The 23,046-nt window shown below is 35.2% G+C and overlaps 2 protein-coding genes across 3 annotated transcripts; one reads left to right on the plus strand and one right to left on the minus strand.

Moving 5' to 3' along the window:
* Window positions 1-1,699: 1,699 nt before the first annotated feature.
* On the plus strand, window positions 1,700-7,562 carry LOC120328930 (lysosomal amino acid transporter 1 homolog). The gene is made up of 8 exons (XM_039395518.2): window positions 1,700-2,031; window positions 2,500-2,593; window positions 2,981-3,110; window positions 3,199-3,410; window positions 3,668-3,754; window positions 4,199-4,279; window positions 5,585-5,689; window positions 5,939-7,562. Exons 1-8 carry the CDS (start codon window positions 1,835-1,837, stop codon window positions 6,035-6,037), a joined length of 1,005 nt encoding a protein of 334 aa, XP_039251452.2. The 5' UTR covers window positions 1,700-1,834; the 3' UTR covers window positions 6,038-7,562.
* A 2,641-nt stretch (window positions 7,563-10,203) lies between these two features.
* LOC120328925 (uncharacterized) lies at window positions 10,204-12,583 on the minus strand. 2 transcript variants are annotated; one of them, XM_039395513.2, is made up of 10 exons: window positions 12,462-12,583; window positions 12,244-12,278; window positions 12,021-12,176; window positions 11,819-11,953; window positions 11,611-11,748; window positions 11,320-11,539; window positions 11,095-11,257; window positions 10,784-11,026; window positions 10,466-10,715; window positions 10,204-10,355 (listed from the first exon to the last, which is right to left on the minus strand). In XM_039395513.2, exons 1-10 carry the CDS (start codon window positions 12,482-12,484, stop codon window positions 10,234-10,236), a joined length of 1,485 nt encoding a protein of 494 aa, XP_039251447.2. In that variant the 5' UTR covers window positions 12,485-12,583; the 3' UTR covers window positions 10,204-10,233. The 2 variants fall into 2 exon arrangements, with proteins under 2 accessions (XP_039251447.2, XP_039251448.2); XM_039395514.2 differs by lacking the exon at window positions 12,244-12,278 and having other exon boundaries at window positions 12,462-12,578.
* Between the last annotated feature and the right edge of the window lie 10,463 nt (window positions 12,584-23,046).

Below are 23,046 nucleotides of genomic sequence, written 5' to 3' on the forward strand. Positions count from 1 at the left end.
ATGGCTAGTGTAGACAGTCTGTGCAACCGATATTGAGGTATTTTTCGAATATTTTTTTGTATTATACCGAAAAAACAACCGGGGCATTGCCCCGGTTGGCCCATTGACGCGCCGCCACTGCCAATTACTATAATAAAATCGCTTACAATTATATATTTTCAAGTATTCGAGATTCGATTCGATTCGAAAAATATTATTCGATTCGATTTTGAAATCACAAGGTATTCGAAAATGCCCAGCCCTACTTGAAAGATATTTGAAATTAGAATATTCAAAGTTGTTACCATTAATTAATTTATAAAAATTGAAAGCCGAATGAAACGCCATGTATATATAAGAAGAAAAAGAAGTACTTTACCTTAGTATTAGTGGAAGAATGAAAAATGTCTGTCCCAATGAGAAGAAAAACCTGCAAATCATGAAACAAATTGTAGAATAACATGCTCCTGATCTGTATATCCATTAGGTATGCGCGAAAATTCCTCTCTCTATTATTCGGAATAGAGCGCGTAATTTACCGTAAAACAGTCCATATAGTTCATTGTTTTCAACAGTTCGTTTTTGATTTGGTTTTCCACCTCGAACTTATATCATGTTCTAAAAGAATTCACTTCGATCGATGTTCAATACAGTCCATATTCATGATTTTAACGTTTCCAGAGTCCGTTACCATAGCTCAACTGTTTTCAATTGAGATTATTGTCTTTTCATAATGTTTTTGATTATTTCGGCTTGATAGCAATTTGCTACTTCAATCGTTGTTCCAGGCAATTTGAATCTCCCCGACGTTCGTAAGTTCGCACGTTTTGTAGAGACAGTTTCTCGGCAATTGTTGAAAGCTGCTGAAAGAAAACAGAGATATTAGATCAGCAAGGGCCCCAGTTAACGACTTACAAGTATATATGATAGAAAAGAAACTTATCTTCTGCTTGGTCAGCTTTTTGGGTGATTTCGTCCAATTGTTGCCTGGTTGTTGTCCGTTGATCTGGTCCGTTTCAGAAGGTTAATTCAAGTCGGTTTTAGCTTCTAGCTATACAAATATGACTTTATATGTATATCAGAAGGTTGCGTGTTCATATCACGTCGGGTCACCAAATATAGTGATTTGTTATCACTACACATAGATTGTTTGTAGATTGGTCTGGTTTGTGTATTGTAACACCAGCATTGACTGACAAGAATTTTGTCTTGCGTTCGTTAACTCGAACTGTCTATCTGTCGATAGCCTTCGGCCGTAGTAAGGAGACGTTTGAAAATACCTTATGAGTTTATTACAATTCCGACAATATATACAGAAATACAATGTAACAATGTACACACAATTAGATCAAATCTAGTCTGATTAACACAAAACGCATCGCTGAATATATAGCTTTCTGTCATTTAATTAAAATAGAATAGAGAAACAGATTTTTACATTAATAATACAAGAATCACGCAACCACGTACCACTTCTTTTTGGTAACACCTTCCATCTTATATTTCGTAGGTTTTAAACTTCATCCAAGTTTTGTTTACTCTCCTGATTTCATAATCAGTTTTTATTTATTTGTTTTTATCAATCATTTTCTCGCCTTTTATGATGACTATAGAGTCGAAATTAACTTATTTTATGTTCCGGCATCCTTGCAGTCCCACAAAAACCGCGAGGCGATTATCAATCATCACGTGATTTCCCTTTGTTTACAAATATTGACTGCCTCTCCAGCCGAACGTCCCGACGTTGAACGTACTGTTTATGTTTATGGTCTTTCCTGCTGTTCTTTGTCGTGTTGTGTTTTGAGATAATAATATTAATATTACCAGGTTAAACAACTGCATAGTGTAATGAAAAATGTATCCATTAGTATTTGATGTTTGCTCGAATTGTGGCGTATCGAATAAAAATTCTACCAACCTGACTTGCGAGAGCAACCAAACTGTAGAATGGATATTCAACGTTTTCCATGAGTGTGTAGATACGCCAAAGGAAGAAGTTGGGTTTATATTAGGATTAGTATCAATATGTTGCTGGGTTTGTGCGTCAGTTCCGTGAGTATTCGTTTTTAGCCATTTTACTCAATCTTTAGATCTTGATTAATAAAATCAAAATTTGGATTTTTGGAAAGATTGTTTTATTGAAATGAATGAAGTCTAATATGAAGGCTAGTTAGACAAATTCATGCATTTCACTATTTTTACCCTGTCAGCTGACAAGGATTACTGGATTTTTAGACAACACATTCAGACATTTGGCAGTTTGGATTTGAGGCTTTGTCTACCTTCAAACTTGTGCACGATTAATGTCAGATCCAAAAAGTTATGGCCCCCAAATAATTCTTGTCTAACTTTATATTTATTTCTTTGTTGTTTATATAATAATAATATCTGAATATGATTATTCATCCGTTACTGCCTTACTGGTATCTATTTATCATTTTGTCACATTTCTCAATATCATGTCTGTATGCAGTTATATTTTCACTGTTCTGAATTACGATGATGATTTTTATATTTCAGGCAACTTATTGAAAACTACCGCAAGAAGCATGTTGAGGAAGCAATATCGTTTTTATTTCTTATGTTCTGGTTATTTGGAGACAGCAGCAACTTGGTGAATAAATCTATAGATTTGTTATCTTATATCTGTTTTTCAAATCCTTGCTATTGGCAGAAGTCTCTTTTTCAAATCCATTTGATTTGGTCAAATTGGTATAAAATTACAACCATGCAATTAAGTTTTTTTTATTTTTTGAATAATTGTTTCAGGCAAGCCTTAAATTTAAAACTAAATGAAAATAATACTCATAATTTGTTTTTGCTTTCGGATTTTTGATATCTCTGTGAAATAGATGTATCGTAAGCTGTATGTATCCTAATTAAACATTGTAATTACTATCAGCTTGTTAAACATGTTGTATGTACAATCTTTGACAAATATTTTCATGCATTATTCTGCAAATATCAACTTACAATTGTAAATTTGCTATTTCTTGGTTAGATTGGTTGTTTACTCACTGGGCAACTTGCAATTCAAATTGTTACAGCAATATATTATGTTTTTATGGACATTGTGATGATATTGCAGTATTTGTACTACAGATCTAAAAATCGACGGCAGGCTAAACTAGGTATGTTTTTCCATTGACATTTAAAATTTAGTGCCCATGTTCAATAAATCTACTCGAATATAAATATTTATTTTTTCTTATTTTTCAGAGAGAAATGGCGTGATAAATGATATACTGGTCAATGGGAATACACGTACTAAGAACATTGTTGTGTGTGCCTTTTTCTTAGCAGTTGTTCCTTTATCATTTCTGCGACGTAAATCTGAATCTCAACTAGTTTCTGATTTCGAACATCAAAAAATTGGAAGAACATTACTTAGCACCGGTGATGTAGAGCATGGTGGGCCCTTGCTACCCACGGTATAAATGATTAACTTTTATAATTATTAGTCTTATTATTATTCACAAAAAACATGATATGAACAATGTCTGATCATATCATTGCGAGCATTGCCATTACCATTAAGCATTTGTACTCAGGTGCATAGCATGGTAAAATTGTTTCTAGTATCAAAGTTTGACAAACTATGTTCAAATGCTTGTACCAAGAATTAGATTGCATTCAGAATTTTCCATTGTCACTAATGGGAAATATCGTCTGTTTTATATTTGTTTAGGACACAGAAGATGTGATAGGTTATGCTATTGGATGTATTTCATCTCTGTTCTATCTTGCATCACGATTACCTCAAATAAGAAAAAATGTGAGTAGCATTGGTACAAGATGAATTCTATACAACAATATGATTCGATTTTACAAGACCTTGCAGTCTGGGCATTGGAATTATTAAAATTTTCATTGAGAATTCGATATCTTTAAATGTTCAAATTTTATATATTTGTACTAGTGCTTTTTACTTGTTTTTTCGCTTCCTCTGGCTTTTGATAATTAAGTCACCCAATTGCTTTCACATTATCATTTATGTATTTGAAAATTTCTTTTCATGCTTGTAAATGTGATGACCTTATGATTAAGATTTTATCAGGCCTACTATTTATTGTGTAAAAAAAGATTTGCTAAAATCTCAAATCAATATAGAAGCTTATCAAACAATTTATTATATTGAATTAATTTGGACAGCTTGTTTATGTATTATTTTTTGTCACTCATGTTCATGAATTTGATTCCTATTTTTTACTTTTTTTAGTTTAAAAGGAAGCAGACTGATGGAGTGTCAATTCATCTATTTATATTAGCAGTTGCTGGAAATGCGCTTTATGGGACTTCAGTGAGTAATTCGGTACTCCCGTAGTGTGTGTACCAGGTTGGGGTTAGGCCATCGTTTTATTCCGATTTTCCTATTTTAGTTCTATTACGAGTTTGGGGACTGTCTGTATCGCCGTCGTTGGGTGGTTCACGTAACCGCTGGTCGGTTACGGCTTCCTCCACCACCAAGTCCATGCTTCCGAAAAACAAACAATACAGTAAAACTAATCCCATACCCGACTTGGAATGGTAACCGGACGAGAGGCCGTGGTTCGCCATATGGATAAGCCGTCTTATCGGCTTTCCTCTCCCCCGGGATGAATATGTAAATCCTATCCTATCCTATTAGTCAAGTGAATATACTCCCCTGCCCATAGGTTTCAGTCTCTTTACACAACTTGATGTAAAGTAGGCAAACAAAATTAGTTACCTCCATATTGGTACACACACTTCAGGAGTGCCAGTAATTCTCTATATTGTGAATGCTTTTTTATTTGTTTGTTTGTTATATAGCAAATTAGGAGTGTTGTTTGCCTGGCTTGTGTTGAAATTTGATGATCAATATATCTTCACTGGGAAATGAAATAAAGCCTCTTGCATATGATGCAATCAGACGCCAAGTTATTTTAACATTTCATATTGACACATGGAGCTGAGTCATCAGTATTAAACAGAATGAAGATTTCTGAATAATCATGTGACTTTCCTATGCACCTTTGTCTATCATATGATTGTTGGCTCTGTGTATATGTTAGCTTTGTCTGATTAAACGATTGCGCAAGTTTATTGATTTGTCCTTGCTTCAATAGTTTCTGTTTTAGAAATATAACTATAAAATGTTGTGATGTATGTCTTGTGCATACAATTGCATTGCATGTTGTAAAATTTTATAATGTTTATCAAATTTAAATGATCAAACAAATCTCATTATAATGCTTTCTGAAAGTCCGTTTGGATATCATACCATATATGCATATATACTAAAAAATTATATTACCGGAAAGATAGCTGTAATTTACTAGTATTTAAGTTTTAAATGCAAATAATTTCACTAGTATTTGCTCATGATTAAGAGTGTAAACACATTCTTTGAAACAGATCAGGCGGTCCAACAATCATTCTTCCTGTTACTAAACATGAAATGAATTGTCATAATATAATCAAATTAATTATATAAAGTATATTTAATTGATACTACCATCATACCATGACCCTACTAAAGTTTGTTGACATTTTATTTCACCCTTTTCTTAAAAGTATATATATATATACTGGTAGTTGTATTATATATAGTCAAATATCTTAGTTTTATTTTTTCAAATTTTAGATATTACTGCAAGATCCAGATCCTGGTAAAACTTATACTCAATTTATTTTGCTTCACCTACCATGGTTGATTGGATCACTGGGAACAATGTCACTGGATTTCACTGTATCCTTTTTATAATAAAACTACTGATGAAAATTGGTACATGTTATGCTTATCTTTGGTATCATTTACAATTGAAACTTTTCCTAACTATTAAATAGCTGTTTTCATTTTCTGGTACTCCATGTTTTAGAAAACTGAAATATATTTATAAATATATCTGGTCAGACTTTTTGAGGAATGGTTTGCTGTTGATGACGCAGAACCATCCATTTCATAACAATTCATTTTCCTTAATTAAACCATATTCAGCTGCTCATACAAATACTTCATTATAATCCACCTTGCAAGAATCGTGGATTAAATGACAACAACAGAACTGAAGATGATGAAGACCCTTTGTTGGCTTAATATAATAGTGACAATTGCCAGCTTCAGATTAGACCAGCGTGATTTGGAATCCAAAGAAAGTGGCATCAAACAGCAGCTGTTTTAGTTTTAAATCAATGATCAAAAATAAGTTTTATTTTGCCCATGCCAAAAATAGTGGTTTTTGATTTGATATTTTATAGCAATTTTCTAAATATTGTATAACGTAAAATGCACTTGAGGAAACATATTTTTACCTCAAACATTCTGTTTGTCTGTCTTTTCTTTTTAGGTATAGTAATCTTATGGTCCAAAGGTCCGATTGTTACATTGAAAGCCAAATACATGGACCGACTAAGACCCTGTTTCTGAATATGTTTCTTTCATATTATGAGTTTTATTGTTGTTATTTTTGCTGCTATTGTCATGTTAGCATTTTTTATCATCATTCGCACTATCTATGTCTGGTTCCGAATTTTGTTTTAAAAACTTCGTACTTGTCTGTGGGGAAGGTGATATGTGCCTGACATATTTTATATTTCGTTTTAGTTTTTATGTAGTTTATTAAAATGTCTATTGTATTGTTTAGACATGTTTTTATATTTTTAATGAATTGATTAAACTTGCTGCTTTTATTAAAAGAAAAACTAGGTATTTGTTAGGTATCTGTTATTTAATACAGATACACATTGCTACCAGATTTTTCAAATGTTATTGAATCCAATTCTTGCCAATATAATAAATTGTATAATGAACGTCTTCAATTTTTATTCGAAATAAATTCACCAAAGCCCTCAATTTGTTTGCAAATAATAATTTCTGAAAAGTTGATATGAACATGTTTAAAATTGATTTGTTATGGAGATGTTACGTTTTTGTTTCCTCTAATAGTATTATCCAATAAATAAAATCTCAATCCACATCACGATATTAAATTACTGGTACCTGGACACCTTTCATCATCATATATATTCCACAGCATTTGTTATGTTTCATGAAGGCACTATTCTGAATCTAATTGAAGTAATAAATTGAATAAGGTTGAATGTTCCTGCAACAGTATAAAAATTAGTGTATTATAGGCATTTTTATTAACCTTTTACTCATGATTCTCATTCCTAATTTTATTTCAATATTGTTACTCTTACATTTTTCAGATTATGTGCCTTTTAATGTATAATATTTCATATTTTACCAGCTGTTTATAGTTGTTTGCTCTCTTAAGAATTGTTTCTCTGTTTAGTTACTTTTTTCGATGGAATTTGCCTTTCGAGATCTATGACTCATCTCTCATTGCAATTTACATGACAAGTTTTTGAATTGGGTTTTCAGTTATTTTTTTTTTATAATTCTTCAATATTTCCTGGACGAGAATGCAATTTTCTCAGGTTCAATGTGAGGCAAAGGGCATACGTTGGTATTTTATAGTGGGTTTCTATTTAATTATTTAATTCAAGTATTATTTTGTGTTTTCTATTTTTCTGATGTCTTTTTACAATAACTAAGAGAGCTTGCATGAATATTGTGCATTTTCCTTATTTAACAATAAAACAGTAGCCAATTGCAATTATGTAAAAAGTCTCTTACCAACTAAATTTGTCAGCAACAACAATGGTCATGGTTGCTGTCTACAAATCCAGATCCAAAAAATGTGGTGGGCATGCCTCTTGATGAACCGTGCATCCATTTATCTACAAGGAACTCCACAATAATTTTGTTGTATGCCTTGATGAACCGTGCATGCATTTACCTACAAGGAACTCCACAATAATTTTGTTGTATGCTTTGTGATGAGCCATATTATGTTGGAATCCATGAAAGTGACTTTGAATTTCGTAATGAAATGTTTAAACCGATATATGCCAATCCTTGTATGTAATATGTATGTAATCCTTAATACATTATGTTAAGTCATCATGTGAGTATGCCTGGAACTTTTTCCCCAGAAGTAATTGTAGTTGTAATAGCAGATTTTCGCACTTCCTGGTTTTGTTCCAAACGGCGCTTATGCTCTGGCTGTCGCCTGAGGCTGTTATTTAGGATCGCTTGGAGTCATTTTTGTATTTATCGGGTTCGTTTTTTGTTCTGCTGTAATCTTTTTTTCAAGATATAATGTTTGACGCTTTTCTCTCCATTATATTAATTACTGTTAGACTTTATCATGGGTGTCGCTGCTCGTTAACCAGTATTGTTTCCCGCGCCACCTTTTACCCTGAAATGCCGTATTCAAGTTTCTTCATCCTATTGTTCGCATAAAGTGTATTTTCTGTATGGTGAAAAAATAATTACTGATCGGGTAATATACATTAAGCTTCAACAAAACGAACCTGTACCCGGCAATTTGTCGTTCAGGCCAGTGATTCTCAAACAATCCCACCCAGGGGAATCCCGTAGGGTGTTGCGCATTCTCGAAAAATCAGAATTATCACGAAACTTATTTTGTTTATGTGACAATGGATTTATTCATCTCATTAGCGCAGAAGTAGGCAATTACTTTCTGCGTGGGCCGGATACAGGTAATTGACTTGGTTACTGGGCCAGATGCTCAATAGTGTTGCAATTGTGAAGTCGAAATGAACTTATCTTATCTCGGGGAGACTTTTTCTCCGATCTCGAGTTTATTTTAAATACAATTCAGGAATTGAATACGTGATGTGGTGTTTTCTAAAACGGTTTTACTGCGCATTTCGTAAATTGGCTCGTCAAAAAAATTACTGACTTGGCGACAAATATCCTTCAAATATTGTTCTGTACTGAAGAATCCGATCTAGACCCCAATAAAAAAGCTGAAAATTAAAAAAATAGATGCTCCCGAAGTATGCGAACCAAGATGGCGGACATCGGAACGTAACATGGGTAACAGGTTAGGGTTAGGCGATAATTGTTTTCCAATTTTCCTCATTTTAGTTCTATTATCAGTTCGAAGACTAGCCAAGAGCCTCCCGTGGTACTTATACCTAAAATTATGGCCTAACCCTAACCTAGTACACATATTACATTCCGATGTCCGCCATCTTGGTTCGCATACTTCGGGAGCCCCAAAAAATAAGATAGCAGCCACGACAGAGACACCAAATGACGTTGGCGCAAGCGCTTCATGCTTTCGTTGCACGCGATGAAAATGTGAAGGAACTAAGGTGTATTATCGATTACGAACGGTGGCTGAGAAAGAAATGCTGCTATATGAGATAAGCAGGTAGAGGTTAGAAAACTTGGAAAAGTTGTATGACGCACTAAAATCAATAAAATCTACGTCAGATGAGGCCGAGCGTGCATTTTCAGCACTTGAATTTTTTGCCGACGAAATCAGGAATCGTCCTCTCGATGATGTGATAGGGATAATGTTATTATTTTAGTAAGGTCTTCTGTTGTTTTTCAGATTAATACTATTAAACGGAGTAAATTTGAACTTTCTTAGAAATATAAACTGTCATAACTTTTTTCTGTAGGCCCTACATAATTGAATAAAATAGCCCCATTCCATATCGCAATGGCTAACCCAACGACTAACATGGACTAACCGGTTTATTATATATCTGTTTCATGCGTGATCAGGACATTTTCATGCTTTGTAAATTCAGTATAACACTGCGAGCATATTATACTGTGTTCGTAAGTTGGAATCTGATAATAAAAAGATTGTCTCGTCAAAGTGTCTAACAAAGACGTGGGGGATTGGACAGTCGGCGTTGCTGTTGTTACATGTCGTCCACCGAACAAACAGCCAATATATATATATATACTTTCTTACCACTAAAATGTCATGTTTTTGCATAAGAAACATGAGAGTTGCGTGTGTTTTTTAATTTTACTCATCCCAAGATTAGATGGTGAAAATCCCGACCTCACCGACTAATGATATAGCAGAAGCAATTACTGTCTAGTGGTGTAGATTATAAAGAGAGATATGGAATGGGGTGCGCGGGCCGCACCTTTGTTATTAATCTTATACGCAAGTGTTTGATTTTTTATGTATGAATTATACTTGAAGAGCGAGCTTAAAAACACAAATTACACAAATTTGAAAAAAAACTAACGCGTATCGCGTTTTTACACACATTTACTTGCTGACGTACCAGATTAATCAACTAAACTAAAAACTAGTCTCGCGGGCGTGCACACCCTTCAAAATTGGCACTTGCCCGGCGGGTCGGGCCCAACGGGCCGCAGTTGCAAACAGACCTATATAAGGAACGAAAACACTCGACCAATATGTTTCAAATTTATTGTAATCAATATTATAATTTGTTGGTTGTCAAAGTAACAGAACGATTACGGAGCAAAACAAATACTAACGAAACGACAACCACGATGAGAATACATCCAGCGATGATCATAAGCAGAGTCAGCTGATCCATCCCTGAAATGATTAAATGCAGTTAAATGATTAAATGCAGTTAAATGATACAAACGGTGCAGCGAAGTTTCAGGTATTATGGGTTTTGGTATTGCGCTGACGTTGATATTTACCTGAAGGCAGATCAGACGGTGCTTTCACTTCTTTCGGAGTCTCTTCAACATTCTGCAGGACAAGCGCAATTTTCTTATCGGGAATTTCCAATACGCTGACGCCTTCGTCCATGCCGTTGAGGCGGACGTTGGGTATTCCAATCGAACCATTTATCAATACAATTGGCCCGAGTGCAATGGGAGCAGAGTCAACACTTCTTCGCTTACGCGATACGAGGCATCTGTTGACACTGGCATTATCCGAACAAGTCTGAAAATCACGAACCATTAAAGTTTTTTGAAGCTAGATACCTACAAAGCGAAAAAAACAAAACTTACGCCCACACTTCCTCTGTCACAAGAAACCAACTTTGCGTGGATATAAAACTCCTGACATGACATGCTCCTGGGAGTCTGAAACGATACACAGACAGTATGACCAACAGCACTGGTGGCGATTTCACATGGAAGACCAGCTGTGGTTCCACACCCAGCTTGAACAATTCCAACAACATTGGCCGTGGATGGCACAGGGCTGCAGGACAAATACATTTCATCAATACCAGTGACCTGGTTACCGGACTGCAAAACAAAATATTTATTACATTCCTTTTTATACTACCATTTTATGAACTAGGAAGATTACTTACATCTAGTGACATTGAAACATGCATCATTTCTCCCACAGTGTAGACCGCCCCTCCGCTAACAGCAAAATTCGTAGGACAAGTGCTCGGACACGCGAGCACTTTACACAACGAGATGCTGGGCGTGATCAATTGGCGTCCGGTTATCACAGCTGGTGTGCTCACGCTGGAAAAATTACAGACTCAGTTATAATACTGTGTGAAGTTTTAAACAAAAGACTTACTTACACTGGTCGAAGAGAAGTCACTACTCTATATTGCCGTTCGTATCTACACTGAAATTCAGCAACAGGAATAGGCATATCAAACATGGAATTCGCAAGGCGACGATTAAACCACATTTGATTAGTGAACACAACCTGTCCACCTACTGATGTCATCTCGGTGCCACATGTACTAAATGGAATTGGGATTTGAATCTCGTAAAACTCATTGACAGCGGCCGCGACTGAAATGCAAGAAAACACGATTTTAGAAATTGGAGGTAATCCGCGTTGATAAACCGAAACGAAAAACTACCTTCACATCCATTGGTGCCGCCAAGATTTCTGACAATATTTACGAAGCTGTTTCTCAGTCCAAGGTCGTATTCCTGGACGAAACTTTCAGATACAGAGAACACCATGCGATTAGTCTCGCAGCGGAGAGAAGGCATTGCTGAGAATGTAAAGATTTCTGGGAGTAACACAAGTCTCGTAGCCATAATTACATATCGGCAGCTACTTACGAATGGTGCAGTTTTTGCCGAGATAACCAGAAGCACTCCTGCAGTAATATCCGCCAGCGTGTTGGCACGATTCGTGACATTGACAATCCCGCTGGCATGGATTTGGAAAGCAAGCTCCAATTTTTGGCTTGACAACTGAAAACCACAATGGGTAAAACATATATTTATTTGTTCACAGCCCCCAACTTCATGCAGTACATACCATCACAATACTCGCAGTGTTCGCCTCCACAGTTACTTGGGCAACCGCATTTGTAAGAACCGCCATAATTGACGCATACACCGCCGTTCATACACGGATTTCGGTTTGAAGAGCAATATGGCGGTGAAGAGAAGCCTTGAGCGTTTGCCCCATCACCTGCAAAGGAAGTCTTGAGTTAAGTCCTCTAATCGAAGCGGCGGTAACAAGTTACGAACTGGCTCACCTCTGTTCACGCTGCACAAAACCACCAAGAAAAAACTAAAAAAATAATTTCCGATTAAAAAACCTAGAGTAAAGACGTAATTACAAAACTAACAGGGCAATATTACAGTGCATAGCCAGTTTAATTCGGCGCATCAGATTCAGGTTTCTGCAAGATTTTTTAATGAAGGTAGCAACATCAAACAAATCAACTGCGTATAACATATATATGGTACTTACAGAAAAGAGAACGCGAAAGTCATCTTCAACTAATAGTTTTAACCAAACAAAAGTAAACCCAGGAAACAAATGAATGCAACGACCGACCAACAAACGTAGACAAACAGAATAGAAACCACGGCGCTTTTCAAACCGTTTTTATCGACTTGGATTCTGGCGGCCAACAATCATCAGATTGCCCAGTAATAATCACTAATAACCTAAGTTTCTTGGTTGTGATTCTAGTCTCATCACGATGTGTTGTTGTTTTTGTTAAAGTTTTTTTAAATTTGAGATTCAACAAAAACTCGAACATAAGTGAACAACTTTCTAAACGTACGCCTTATTTTTAGGACAGGGTTGTCCGACCTTTAAGGCCAAAGGGCCACATGTAGTTTACGAATGATTGCGCGGGCCACTTGTAGTTATGTTCTAGTTTTCACTACACTGACTACAGGTTAATGAAAAACAAACAAAACCCCACACCAAAATTAAAAGAACAGTGAAAATACGAAGATACAGTAAAGTCAAAAGTTTTTATCACACATAGATATTTCAATCTGAAATTTCGCACTGCTTTTACCCAATAAGTTTGTCAATATTCGGTGCAATCGACGACGTTCATCCGTGAAAAAACTTGCTCGTGCTGTCAAATATTAAGGTCATAAAAACTGCCTCTTCTAGCTTCATGGAAATTAGAGGTTTCAATAGTGGCTCAGATTTTTGAAGACATCGGGCTTCGAATAATACCGCGCGGGCCACTCGGAAACGTTCGTCGGGCCACATGTGACCCGCGGGCCTCGGGTTGGACGACCCTGCTTTTGGCCGTTCGACCACAGACTCCGGTACCCGTTTTCAGATTAAAAGAGGGTGGACCGCATTGGTATTCGTAGTTGAAAATTCATAATTGATGTAAGGAGCCGCCGAAACAACTTACCGGTAGTTGCGTATATACGTATAACTATGAGACTTAGCATTTAATGTATATCAGCTTCCTCAAATAAAAGAAATTTGGCCATAACTGTTTTGTACATCTCAATGATATTGCAAAGTTTTGGGTATTTTTGACAAAAACTGAAGATGTTCTGTTACCATGGTTTTCATGTGAGCTATATGCTATGTCAATGTAATGTACAACTTACTGAGTGGGTTGATACCTGCCGAAGAATTGCTTCTCTTAAAGTTAAAGCACCTGATTTAGTAGTTCTTTATTAACCTCTACTACCTACATTTCTATTCTTCTCAACTACAAATCAGGATATTGGGAAGAGATTGGAAATTCGAGTCCGTATGTATGAGAGTTGCTCTCCTGAAACGCCTTTTGACTTTCTTCCAGGCTTTCTCGCACGTGTTCTCTTCCGCCATTCCTTGCGTTGATGCGTTTGCATGAGGTGGATGTCTAATTTCAGAGTGCATGGAGGATAAAACATTGGTTACTATCCGCATTATCTGCTCGGAAAAGATTATTTTTCATCAATATAGCAAAATTTATTCATTAGCGTAGGTGCTTAAAAACTTGGGATTAGGGTGGGTCTGAACCATTTTTTGCGTTTCATTCATGTGACATTAAACGACAGCTTTTTCCCGAGGAAATATTGGATAGTATTCATCTGTCGGAAGAAGAAAATCTGAACGATTCCAACTATTTGACAGTGACGATTTCGAATCGGAATTTGATGACGGTCTGATGGAAGATGATGTTTTTACGTTAACGTCTGAGAACGTGCAGTCTTATGAACCGGCCAATAATATGCCTGCAAGGGATCATGCAAACATGTCATCAGGAAATATTGAACTGGCATGGGAATTTAAAACAGTCGACTAGACAAATGATGCTACCGGATTTACTGATAGACTGTTTACTCCAACAATCATCCCCGGACCGAAAATCTTACCAACATCAATAAACGCTGATTCGACTCCAATTGAATATTTGGATATATTATGGGACGCGAATCTTTGGGAGTCGTTGGTCAAGGAGACTAATCAGCACGATCATTATGTATTGAGGAAAAACAGCGATCTAAAAGCTGAAAAATCAATCGCAAAGAAAAACATAATCTTGGATGAAATGAAATCTTTTTTTGCTCTGCGGGCCACCATGGAAATGCTTTTGTTTAAAGACCGCTACGAACAATACTAGAAAACAAAGGATGCTAGGATGACCTATGCACCGGGATTTGCAGAAATCATGTCCCGAGACAGATTTCTCGCAATTTGGTCGGTGCTGCATTGCGTTGACGAAGATGATTCAACATTAGACAAAACAGACAAAATCTACAAAACGCGACCCATTTTCAATTCAATTTTGAATTATTTTAAGTAGGTTATGATTAATGCTTACAATGTAATAATTCCTTAGGTTCAATCAACACATATTAATTCACCTTGGAATACTTTATTTATGTAGTTCAAAATTGTGAGATTGATGTGATGCTTCTGTGTCACTCATTGATGCAAGGATAGTTTTCAATACGGATAAATCAATTGCAAAAAGAGTTCGTGATGTATTTTTTTTTCATAAAAAGAGCACAACTTGTTGCAATTAATTAATGCTTTAAGAAAAGGCTTTTATAATTCAGAAAGCGTCTTTGTCATGTTGTGGAAGACAAACTGCAAGTATTTAACGATGTCCATAAACTCTAAAACTGCTCAAATTTTATTAGCAAGAACAGGAATGATATACATTTTAATACAACATTTGAATTTTGTTTTCAAGTTCAGGTGTTCATATCTCACACGAGGATTTTTAATGTGATCTAATGAATATTCAATTCTTCTTATTCTCAAAAACAATGACTGGGTTATCATAGTCAATCAGCTACGAGCACAAGATGGAGCAATGCGTACATGCAAATTTGTCAGATAATTTTTATGTTCTGAATAAAATATTATTTATTATTTGAGAGAGGTATTTATGCCTAATGATTTTTTGTATTATATAATCCTATGTTGTATAAACATGCAAATATATTTCCGAATGTATAATCTTTAGACGCTGTTGTTCAAAACTTGCTGACGTATTCGAATCTGGTAATTCTAGCAATCGATACGGAGCCACCGAGTTGAAACTAACTTGATTGATCGCTGCATATTCTGCATAAGCCTTGCGTCAGTCACGTCCCCTGAGAACAAATATACTTTCTGCTTTTGAGTGCGTATTGTATAAGTGCAGTAACAGCCTCAATAAGTCACACACCAAGTTGCGTTATTGTAAAAGGCAATATACACCTACTTATTTGATGAGCAGTATTTATTCAGTCAGAGCCACTAGAATTTTTCTTGCTTATATATTTGCATTTCTGTACGTAATAATACATAGAATGGGAATTTGTTCATATTCAGAGATTATGCAGTTGACATTCACGATGTCACACAGTTCTGATCTTTCTCGGTTTAATTGAATGATTGATCAAGAAGAGGCTTTTTAAGCCAATTACATTGAAAAAGCATTAATTTGCTTAAATGTGGTGTTTAGTAAGATGTAGGCCTTTAGTAATGTTGAATGGACCTAGATTTGTCTTGTCTGTGGCCGAAATCGATGTGGTTAGAAAATAAGTTTTCTAGAGAGTAATGTTCTGTGCCTGGTTTCTGTCTTCGGGATACACATTTCGATGATGCCATATGATTGTCTCTAAAATACTAATTACCGGGGTTGGGATAGAAAGGCGATATTTTCTTTTGTGGAAAATCAACAATCTCTAGCATAGAGCTGGAAATACAAAGGGAATTGGCAAACAGCGATACCGATGTCTTATATGAGGATAGATTATATAGATGTGGATTGATTATATAAGTTGAGTCGCGGGAAGAAGTGCCCATTTCCAAAATGCTGAATGCTTGCCACTAGTTGAATGTCATAGCGGTTTATCCTCTATTATGTCTTCTTATAGCAATTATTTTACAAGATGGTGTATATTTTTGTCACATATCAGATTTGCATGATTTTGAAACTTCATATCATATTTTCAATTTTATATTCCCAAAAAACGTTCAACTCATCATCTTGGATTTCCATTTTGAAACTATTCGACATCTCTAAGTAAAAGTCGACGCATAAATTTCGTTCTCAAAAATAAGTTCAAAAAGGTTTCAAATTAGACACCATTTGTCCGTCCAAGAGACGGGTGTGTCTGTTTGATGACTGTGGTTAAGTAAATACTGTGCAGTATAATGAATTGTTGCTGAAAGAAATTGGAATCGTAATAAAACCACATTTATATCAGGTATAGTATTTTTTGAAGATTAGTATTAACTGTTTCAGAAACAACTATTGGAAAGTAGTCCTTCATTACTCTAAAACGTTGTTAAATTACAAATCCAATTTCAGATTCATCACAAATAACAAAAAAATACTATAAATCTAATGTGACAAAAAAATAAACAGTTCGGATCTTGGTGATTAAGGCCAACGTTGCGTTCTCTCGTAATATGTAAATATACGTAATAACTTTTTATAAAAAAGTATCTTGGCATATTTGAATCTCGATTGATATCACTTCAATTAGAAAATCAAAGTTATATTTTTATCAAAAGTTGTCAAGTAAATTCAGGTTGTCTGTCTACTCGTGGATTTTAAGTTTCGATTTAGACGATATCTTTGTTTTCGTGGATAATCCTTATTGTAGAACTTTATTGTAGGGTATTTCTTATCAAAGATTTTCCACTTAGATTCTCTTGTGCAATGTGGTAACTATGAGACAGTATAATATTTACGTGACAAGTGTTATTGATGATATCATTTATACATAAAAGCACTATTTTAGATCTGTCTATGAAAAAATAAAACGTTTCGTTGTTTACAAACCTATTGCTCATAAGCAATGCAGAAAAGAACTTTTAAGGCGAATTATCAACTAAAATACAAAGTTGAAATACACCAAAAGGAAGCAATCAATGCCAATATCGATTTCGGAAGCATTCGTTCAATTTTGACATTGCGCTTGGTAACTCGACTGCGTGTAATATAGTTTAGGAAAGTAAGCAGAAATGTAGCTGGATTCAAAGATGATATCATTGGGACGTTCAGACTATTGTGTTGAGTTTTGATTAAATTCCTTTCTGTCGACAATGACTGCAAGATTGCCAATATCCAAGTTTAATATTGTTTACCTTTGTCGAGAAATGGCAGGTTCAAAGCGCTCAGATTCACTGTTTGTCTTTTCGGTATACAATATTAAAGATACGCAATCGCACAAAAACGTTTTTATTTGTGTTTATGATATTAAGACGTTTTCTTCAATATGAGTTAAACTATAGTTTATTTGAATGCACTTTATACTTTATTTGAATGTAATCATTAAGAACGCCATTACTACGTCGTGTTTTCCTAGGACACAGAATCATTTGATCTCGACGATCACGACTTATCGCTGGCAGGATAGTCTATTGGTTTTACAAAAATTATGCTATGCCGGTTAACCTTGATGAAGCTAATCCGGATTTAGGGTTTTTGCTTCCTTGATTTAAATCGATGCAAAATATACAGTCATGTCGCGTTTTTTTATATTCCATATGCAAGATGACGACTCCGCAATGTAACATTTGTCGTTTTTCGCTTCATTTAATGATCTCCCTTGATGCTCGATTGACTACACTTACGTCATTGATTGTTTTATGCAATCGACCACGATAATCTGACTCTAGCATCAATTTTCACTAATAAGGTTTTATGTTAATGGATAGAGGATGGGTATCCATTGGGATATTGCGCACTCTAGAGTGCTACGTGCATGCTACGCGTTTTGGACGTATTACTGCCAGTCGCCAATACCCGTGACCAGTGGGCCATACGTAAAGGCAAAGCAGATCAATTGTTTATCCCACACGAGACCCCTATTTCATTGATACGAAAGCGAAATACCTGAATGATGTTCAGTGGAGCGTGCCTTTCCGGATAATGAAGTACCCTACAATACCATCCAAACGTAATCCATTCAAAGGTTAGCGTGTGCGGACCGCATTGTGAAGTGGTGAGTCCGAAAAGCCATAATGGACGGTAAATCATTTCTAAATATGTTGGTAGGTTTTGCAAAACTCGACAACTCAAACTGTTCGGAATTTTGTTGTACATTTCCTATCTGTAAAACAAACATCCGGTATTTCTTTGTGCACTTGCAAAACTATAATCGATACTTAATTCAAACGAGGAAACTTTGTATGGCAGCTGTAGGAAACTTTTGTCAGAAAGTTAGCTTAGAAAACTATAGTGATGTTTATTGTCAAAAGTTTCTTTCTAGACAGAACACAACTGATGTTTCTGTCAATGGAAATATCAGGCAAAGTGTTTTAGAAGACTATCGTTCGTAATTGTCCAGCGATTCGATAGATCTTAGGAAGATTTGTTTTAGACTTGAGATCATAGCTGAGCTTGTTTTTGTTTGGTAACCTCGAACATATGGGCTCGAACGAAGAGCACTGTTTAAATCATACGATATCGATGAAATTATGTAAGATACGGCGTGATTGCTATTTTATGCTAATTTTTCTGTGTGAATTGACATAATTTGTAGTATGCATATTTATTGAATTATGATCGAAGTGGCTTAATCTTTGAAATTTCGTTGGTCTTGTTTCTTCTAGCAAATTTGCTTCGTGCGAATATCTTTTTGGTATATTTTTCACGCAAAACCGCCGTCGTTTACTCCGTTCGTCACGCTCTTTCGCGCTAATAAAACCACTGAAGAGTATTCATGAACTACTCTGCTTCATTTTCTACGAACTTTCTCACATGATCTTGTTATATTGTCGGGATGTTAAATGATGACACTCTATGAAACGTTGATTTAATATGTTTCCCTAAGAAGGCGTTTCTAATTTACATGGAATATATAGTTAAACTTACCATAAATTTTAACTCATACAACAAATAGGTCACAATTAGATGTAACCCCATACGTTTGTCCGATGTAATCATTCGTATTTTCCTTCATCATAGATCGTAAAGCGTGAAATAACGCGAAAGACAGTTTAAACAGTTTTATGGCTTATAGGTTGCTACATGATTTGGATAGATGTTAGCTGAGAATTAGTTGAATAATACATACTAGGATAAGTTCCTTTTATTGAGTAAGTTGATGATAAGTAACAGAAATAAGTAATTCCTCCGGATGTTCCTTAAATAATTCTTTTTTTGTCGTTGTGCTATTAGTTCATGACCCAACTTGAGGTCGGCCTTTTGAACTACTGTCTACCTTTTACCTTTAGCCAGTTTAGTCAAGGTTCACCTCTCGATAGCCTTTGTCACTGGGTATACTTGCAAAGGTAAAATAAATTAAAATTGGAAGTTTTTGGTGATGTGACTATGGAGAATGCAATGTCTTAAGGATGGAAAAGGAGTGTTCAGTACCATACTTGTAGTTTCCGCTGGTTCATTTTAAATTTTTATATTGTTGAACTATCCAATTATGAACATATTGTATATAATTGGAATTACTCCATTTAAGCACATACATGAACAAGGTATAAAACATTAATGCATGAAACAACTTCAGACCATCGCAATCGAAATTATACAATAACCAATTTCCAACCGACCAAACCCAATTCAGTTCAGATGTTCAAAGTACTTTTGTGTGAATTCTTTCGTACACGAATGGTGCTCTGCGGGTAACCGTGTGACGTCATGTTCATAATGTTATCCATATGTCTCCATGAAAAGCCTAGATTTAATCTTGTACAAAACCACCTTGAGCAAGCTATAACGCTCATTGTGCTCATGACAACGTACAACAAAACCAAGAGTCTACATATTCATAAGATTTCTCAACATCGGTACCATCAACTGAATCGTATTGGTTCGACTGCCACATAGCCAATTTTTACACATTCGGTGATCAAAGTGATAATTGTTGAATGATTGATTTGAATGACAAAAATGAGGGACCTTTTTTGTTACCGTGATACTATAAGTGTCATATATTTCAAGCTATCCTGTTCACCGATGATTTTTCTAATAGTATTATCTAAAATGTAAAAGGTTTCAGTAAAGAGAAAAGAGAATTTAGGCAGTCATATACATATTTTTCAGGCCAGGTACTCCAGATTGGCATTTTGAATCTTTAAAAGCGCGTATAGGATATCAGCGTTTAAAATGACTTTCATAGAATATAATCACGTTCAAGGTCGTGTTCCGATATGTGAGTCCACTTTAAAAGTATAAAAACTGAATTATGCGCGAATGTGTATGGGTCAATTATATAGGGCGACGAAAAGACTCTAAGAAATATTGCGCTTTTTATATGGATGTGAGATCATGAGGCGAAATGTCTCTATACTACCTGCTCTTCCTTTCGCGTTTTTTTATGTGACTTGTGTCATGAGTATGTTTGAATGATATGATGTCAAAAGTTTACGATTGCAAAACAAGAAGATCTCACTTCACGTAATATATACAAGTCTTACCAAATGCACTAGAAAGAACTCTTAGTTTAGCACATGCTTTTCAATTTATATCTTACTTACAACCATTATTCGAACAGCACGCCCAATCATGTTACTCTTAGTGATTTCTGCAATCAAGACTAAGCGATTAAAAACGCAAGTTGTCGCTTGAATAACTGTAAGTTTGAAATTTGTTTTAAAACAAACTGATTAAACTATTAAAGCTTAACCTTACAAAGGAATTGACCCTGGGACCGATCCGAAAGCGCAAAATTGTTTCAATAGCAAACACCAAATTATTACTTTTGAAATTGGCAAGTTGGCGATCAATTGTATTTAATGAAGCCGTGTAAGTGGGTTCATATCTGGCTCTTGACCTTACAAATCGTTTTTGCTGAAGGATTTCAACGTTCATCCAGTTCTGGGGCATACTTTCGTACGTCAGAGTGTAGAGTTAAATCCGCATACCTTTGGATTAGCTGTCGACGTAAAATACCTAAAATTGCACTCGCGCATGGATGGTCGCTTAAATTTGGCGCAAATAATGATAGATTATGACAGTTTTACGAATATTTCAGACGCCAGTACTAGAATATTTAAAATACATTAGGATATTGTAGTAATTCTATGCCAAATTCTTACAATATTGTAAGCTTGGCGTTATGCCATAGAAACGAACGTATTTAGAATGTACCTGAATGATTGTGTTTAAAATTTGAATTCAACTTCGAATATTCTAAAAGAATCCGTAATTGCGTAAAATCGTTATTGCTTATTAAAATTCCATTTTTTATAAAAAAAAAAGCTTGTTAGAATTGTTGAAATGTGTGGGAAACAATCGGTTAAATCTGTGCTTGTCGAAATTTAAACGGAACTAACGAAAATGCCACTACATTTTTTAACATCAGTGTTCGCAAAACAAGAAATATCATTTTTGTAACAGAATTTTCTCTATTTGAGATTAATCAACCAATTACCATGATAAATTTACCTTTTTCAAGCTTGAATTAAGGTTTGTTTCATAACTTCCTTCTGCGGCAATCGCTAATATGACTGAAAATATTTTCGTTGGAGCTCGTAACTTCATCTCAATTAATTCTAATAAACCCAGTGGAGCTTAAATGAAAGGATTGTTTGTTTAAAAATATTAGAGATTTATTTTCTGGCATAATGACTGATGAAAGTCATGAAATAGATTGAAATGACGGGACCTATTTGTTTTTGCATCTCAAAAATTGTGAATTATTTGTTATTAATTTTCAACAACTGCTGTTTGCTTTGCAGTATTGCAATTTTACTTGCTTGTGTGCGAGCGTCCAATATTCAATAAAATCAACTTGACTGTATAATTTGCAAATTTTTATAAAATATATCTAATTTTGATTGTGGCAATCGTCAATGTATTTCAGTCTATATAAAAATATTTTTGCAAAATTTCTGTACGTCTCACAAAAAAGAAATACGTATCTTAGGTACCAGGACGTAATTTATATAATTGGCTATAGCTAAATTTCCGACGTTTAAAGCTCTTTAGTGTCTTCCAGAGTGGTACTCGTTGCGGTGGCATTGTTTGTTGAAGCCCCAATTGTTTTTTCATGGTCCGTTTCTTGTCTAAACGTGCGCGCTGTTCTCCGTACCGATAAAATCCAATGTGTAGTTCGGGCAATCATTACGTTATCTCAGACTGTATTACGTGGCTGTATTCCCCGAAAGCATGCCGCATTGTAAAGTTGGACTTGATTTAGATGTCAATTTTTGCCTACGTCATGCTGTCGTCATAAGGCCATTATCGACAGAAAATTGGATTCGCGCTAATTGAGGTCAGTTGCAATCGACCGCAGTTTGAGCTGGGAATGAATGTGTGTACCGATATTTTCTACAAAGTTAACATATTTTTACTCATCTGCTTTTAATAGTATAATAGTGAAACATTACCAAGTGCTAATTCATCCTGCAATCCTAAATATTAAAATATGAATCAGATGTTCGTGTTATGATGTGCTCGCGTTAAAATATGATATTGGATTTTCTTATTTTTGATTTGCAAAGCACCGACCACATATATATAACATATTTTCGACAAAATGGCTGATTTCTTAGAAGTCGACAACAATCTCATAAACAGGTTAGAAATAATAAATTGAATTTTTGCTCAGTCGGGGCGAATAAAATTTCGTTGTTTTTTTCAATCGGATAGAAAAAAGAGGATCGGTAGATACCGAGA

Source organism: Styela clava, chromosome 7 (genome assembly GCF_964204865.1).
Source record: "Styela clava chromosome 7, kaStyClav1.hap1.2, whole genome shotgun sequence".
In the NCBI taxonomy this organism is placed as follows: Eukaryota; Metazoa; Chordata; class Ascidiacea; order Stolidobranchia; family Styelidae; genus Styela; species Styela clava.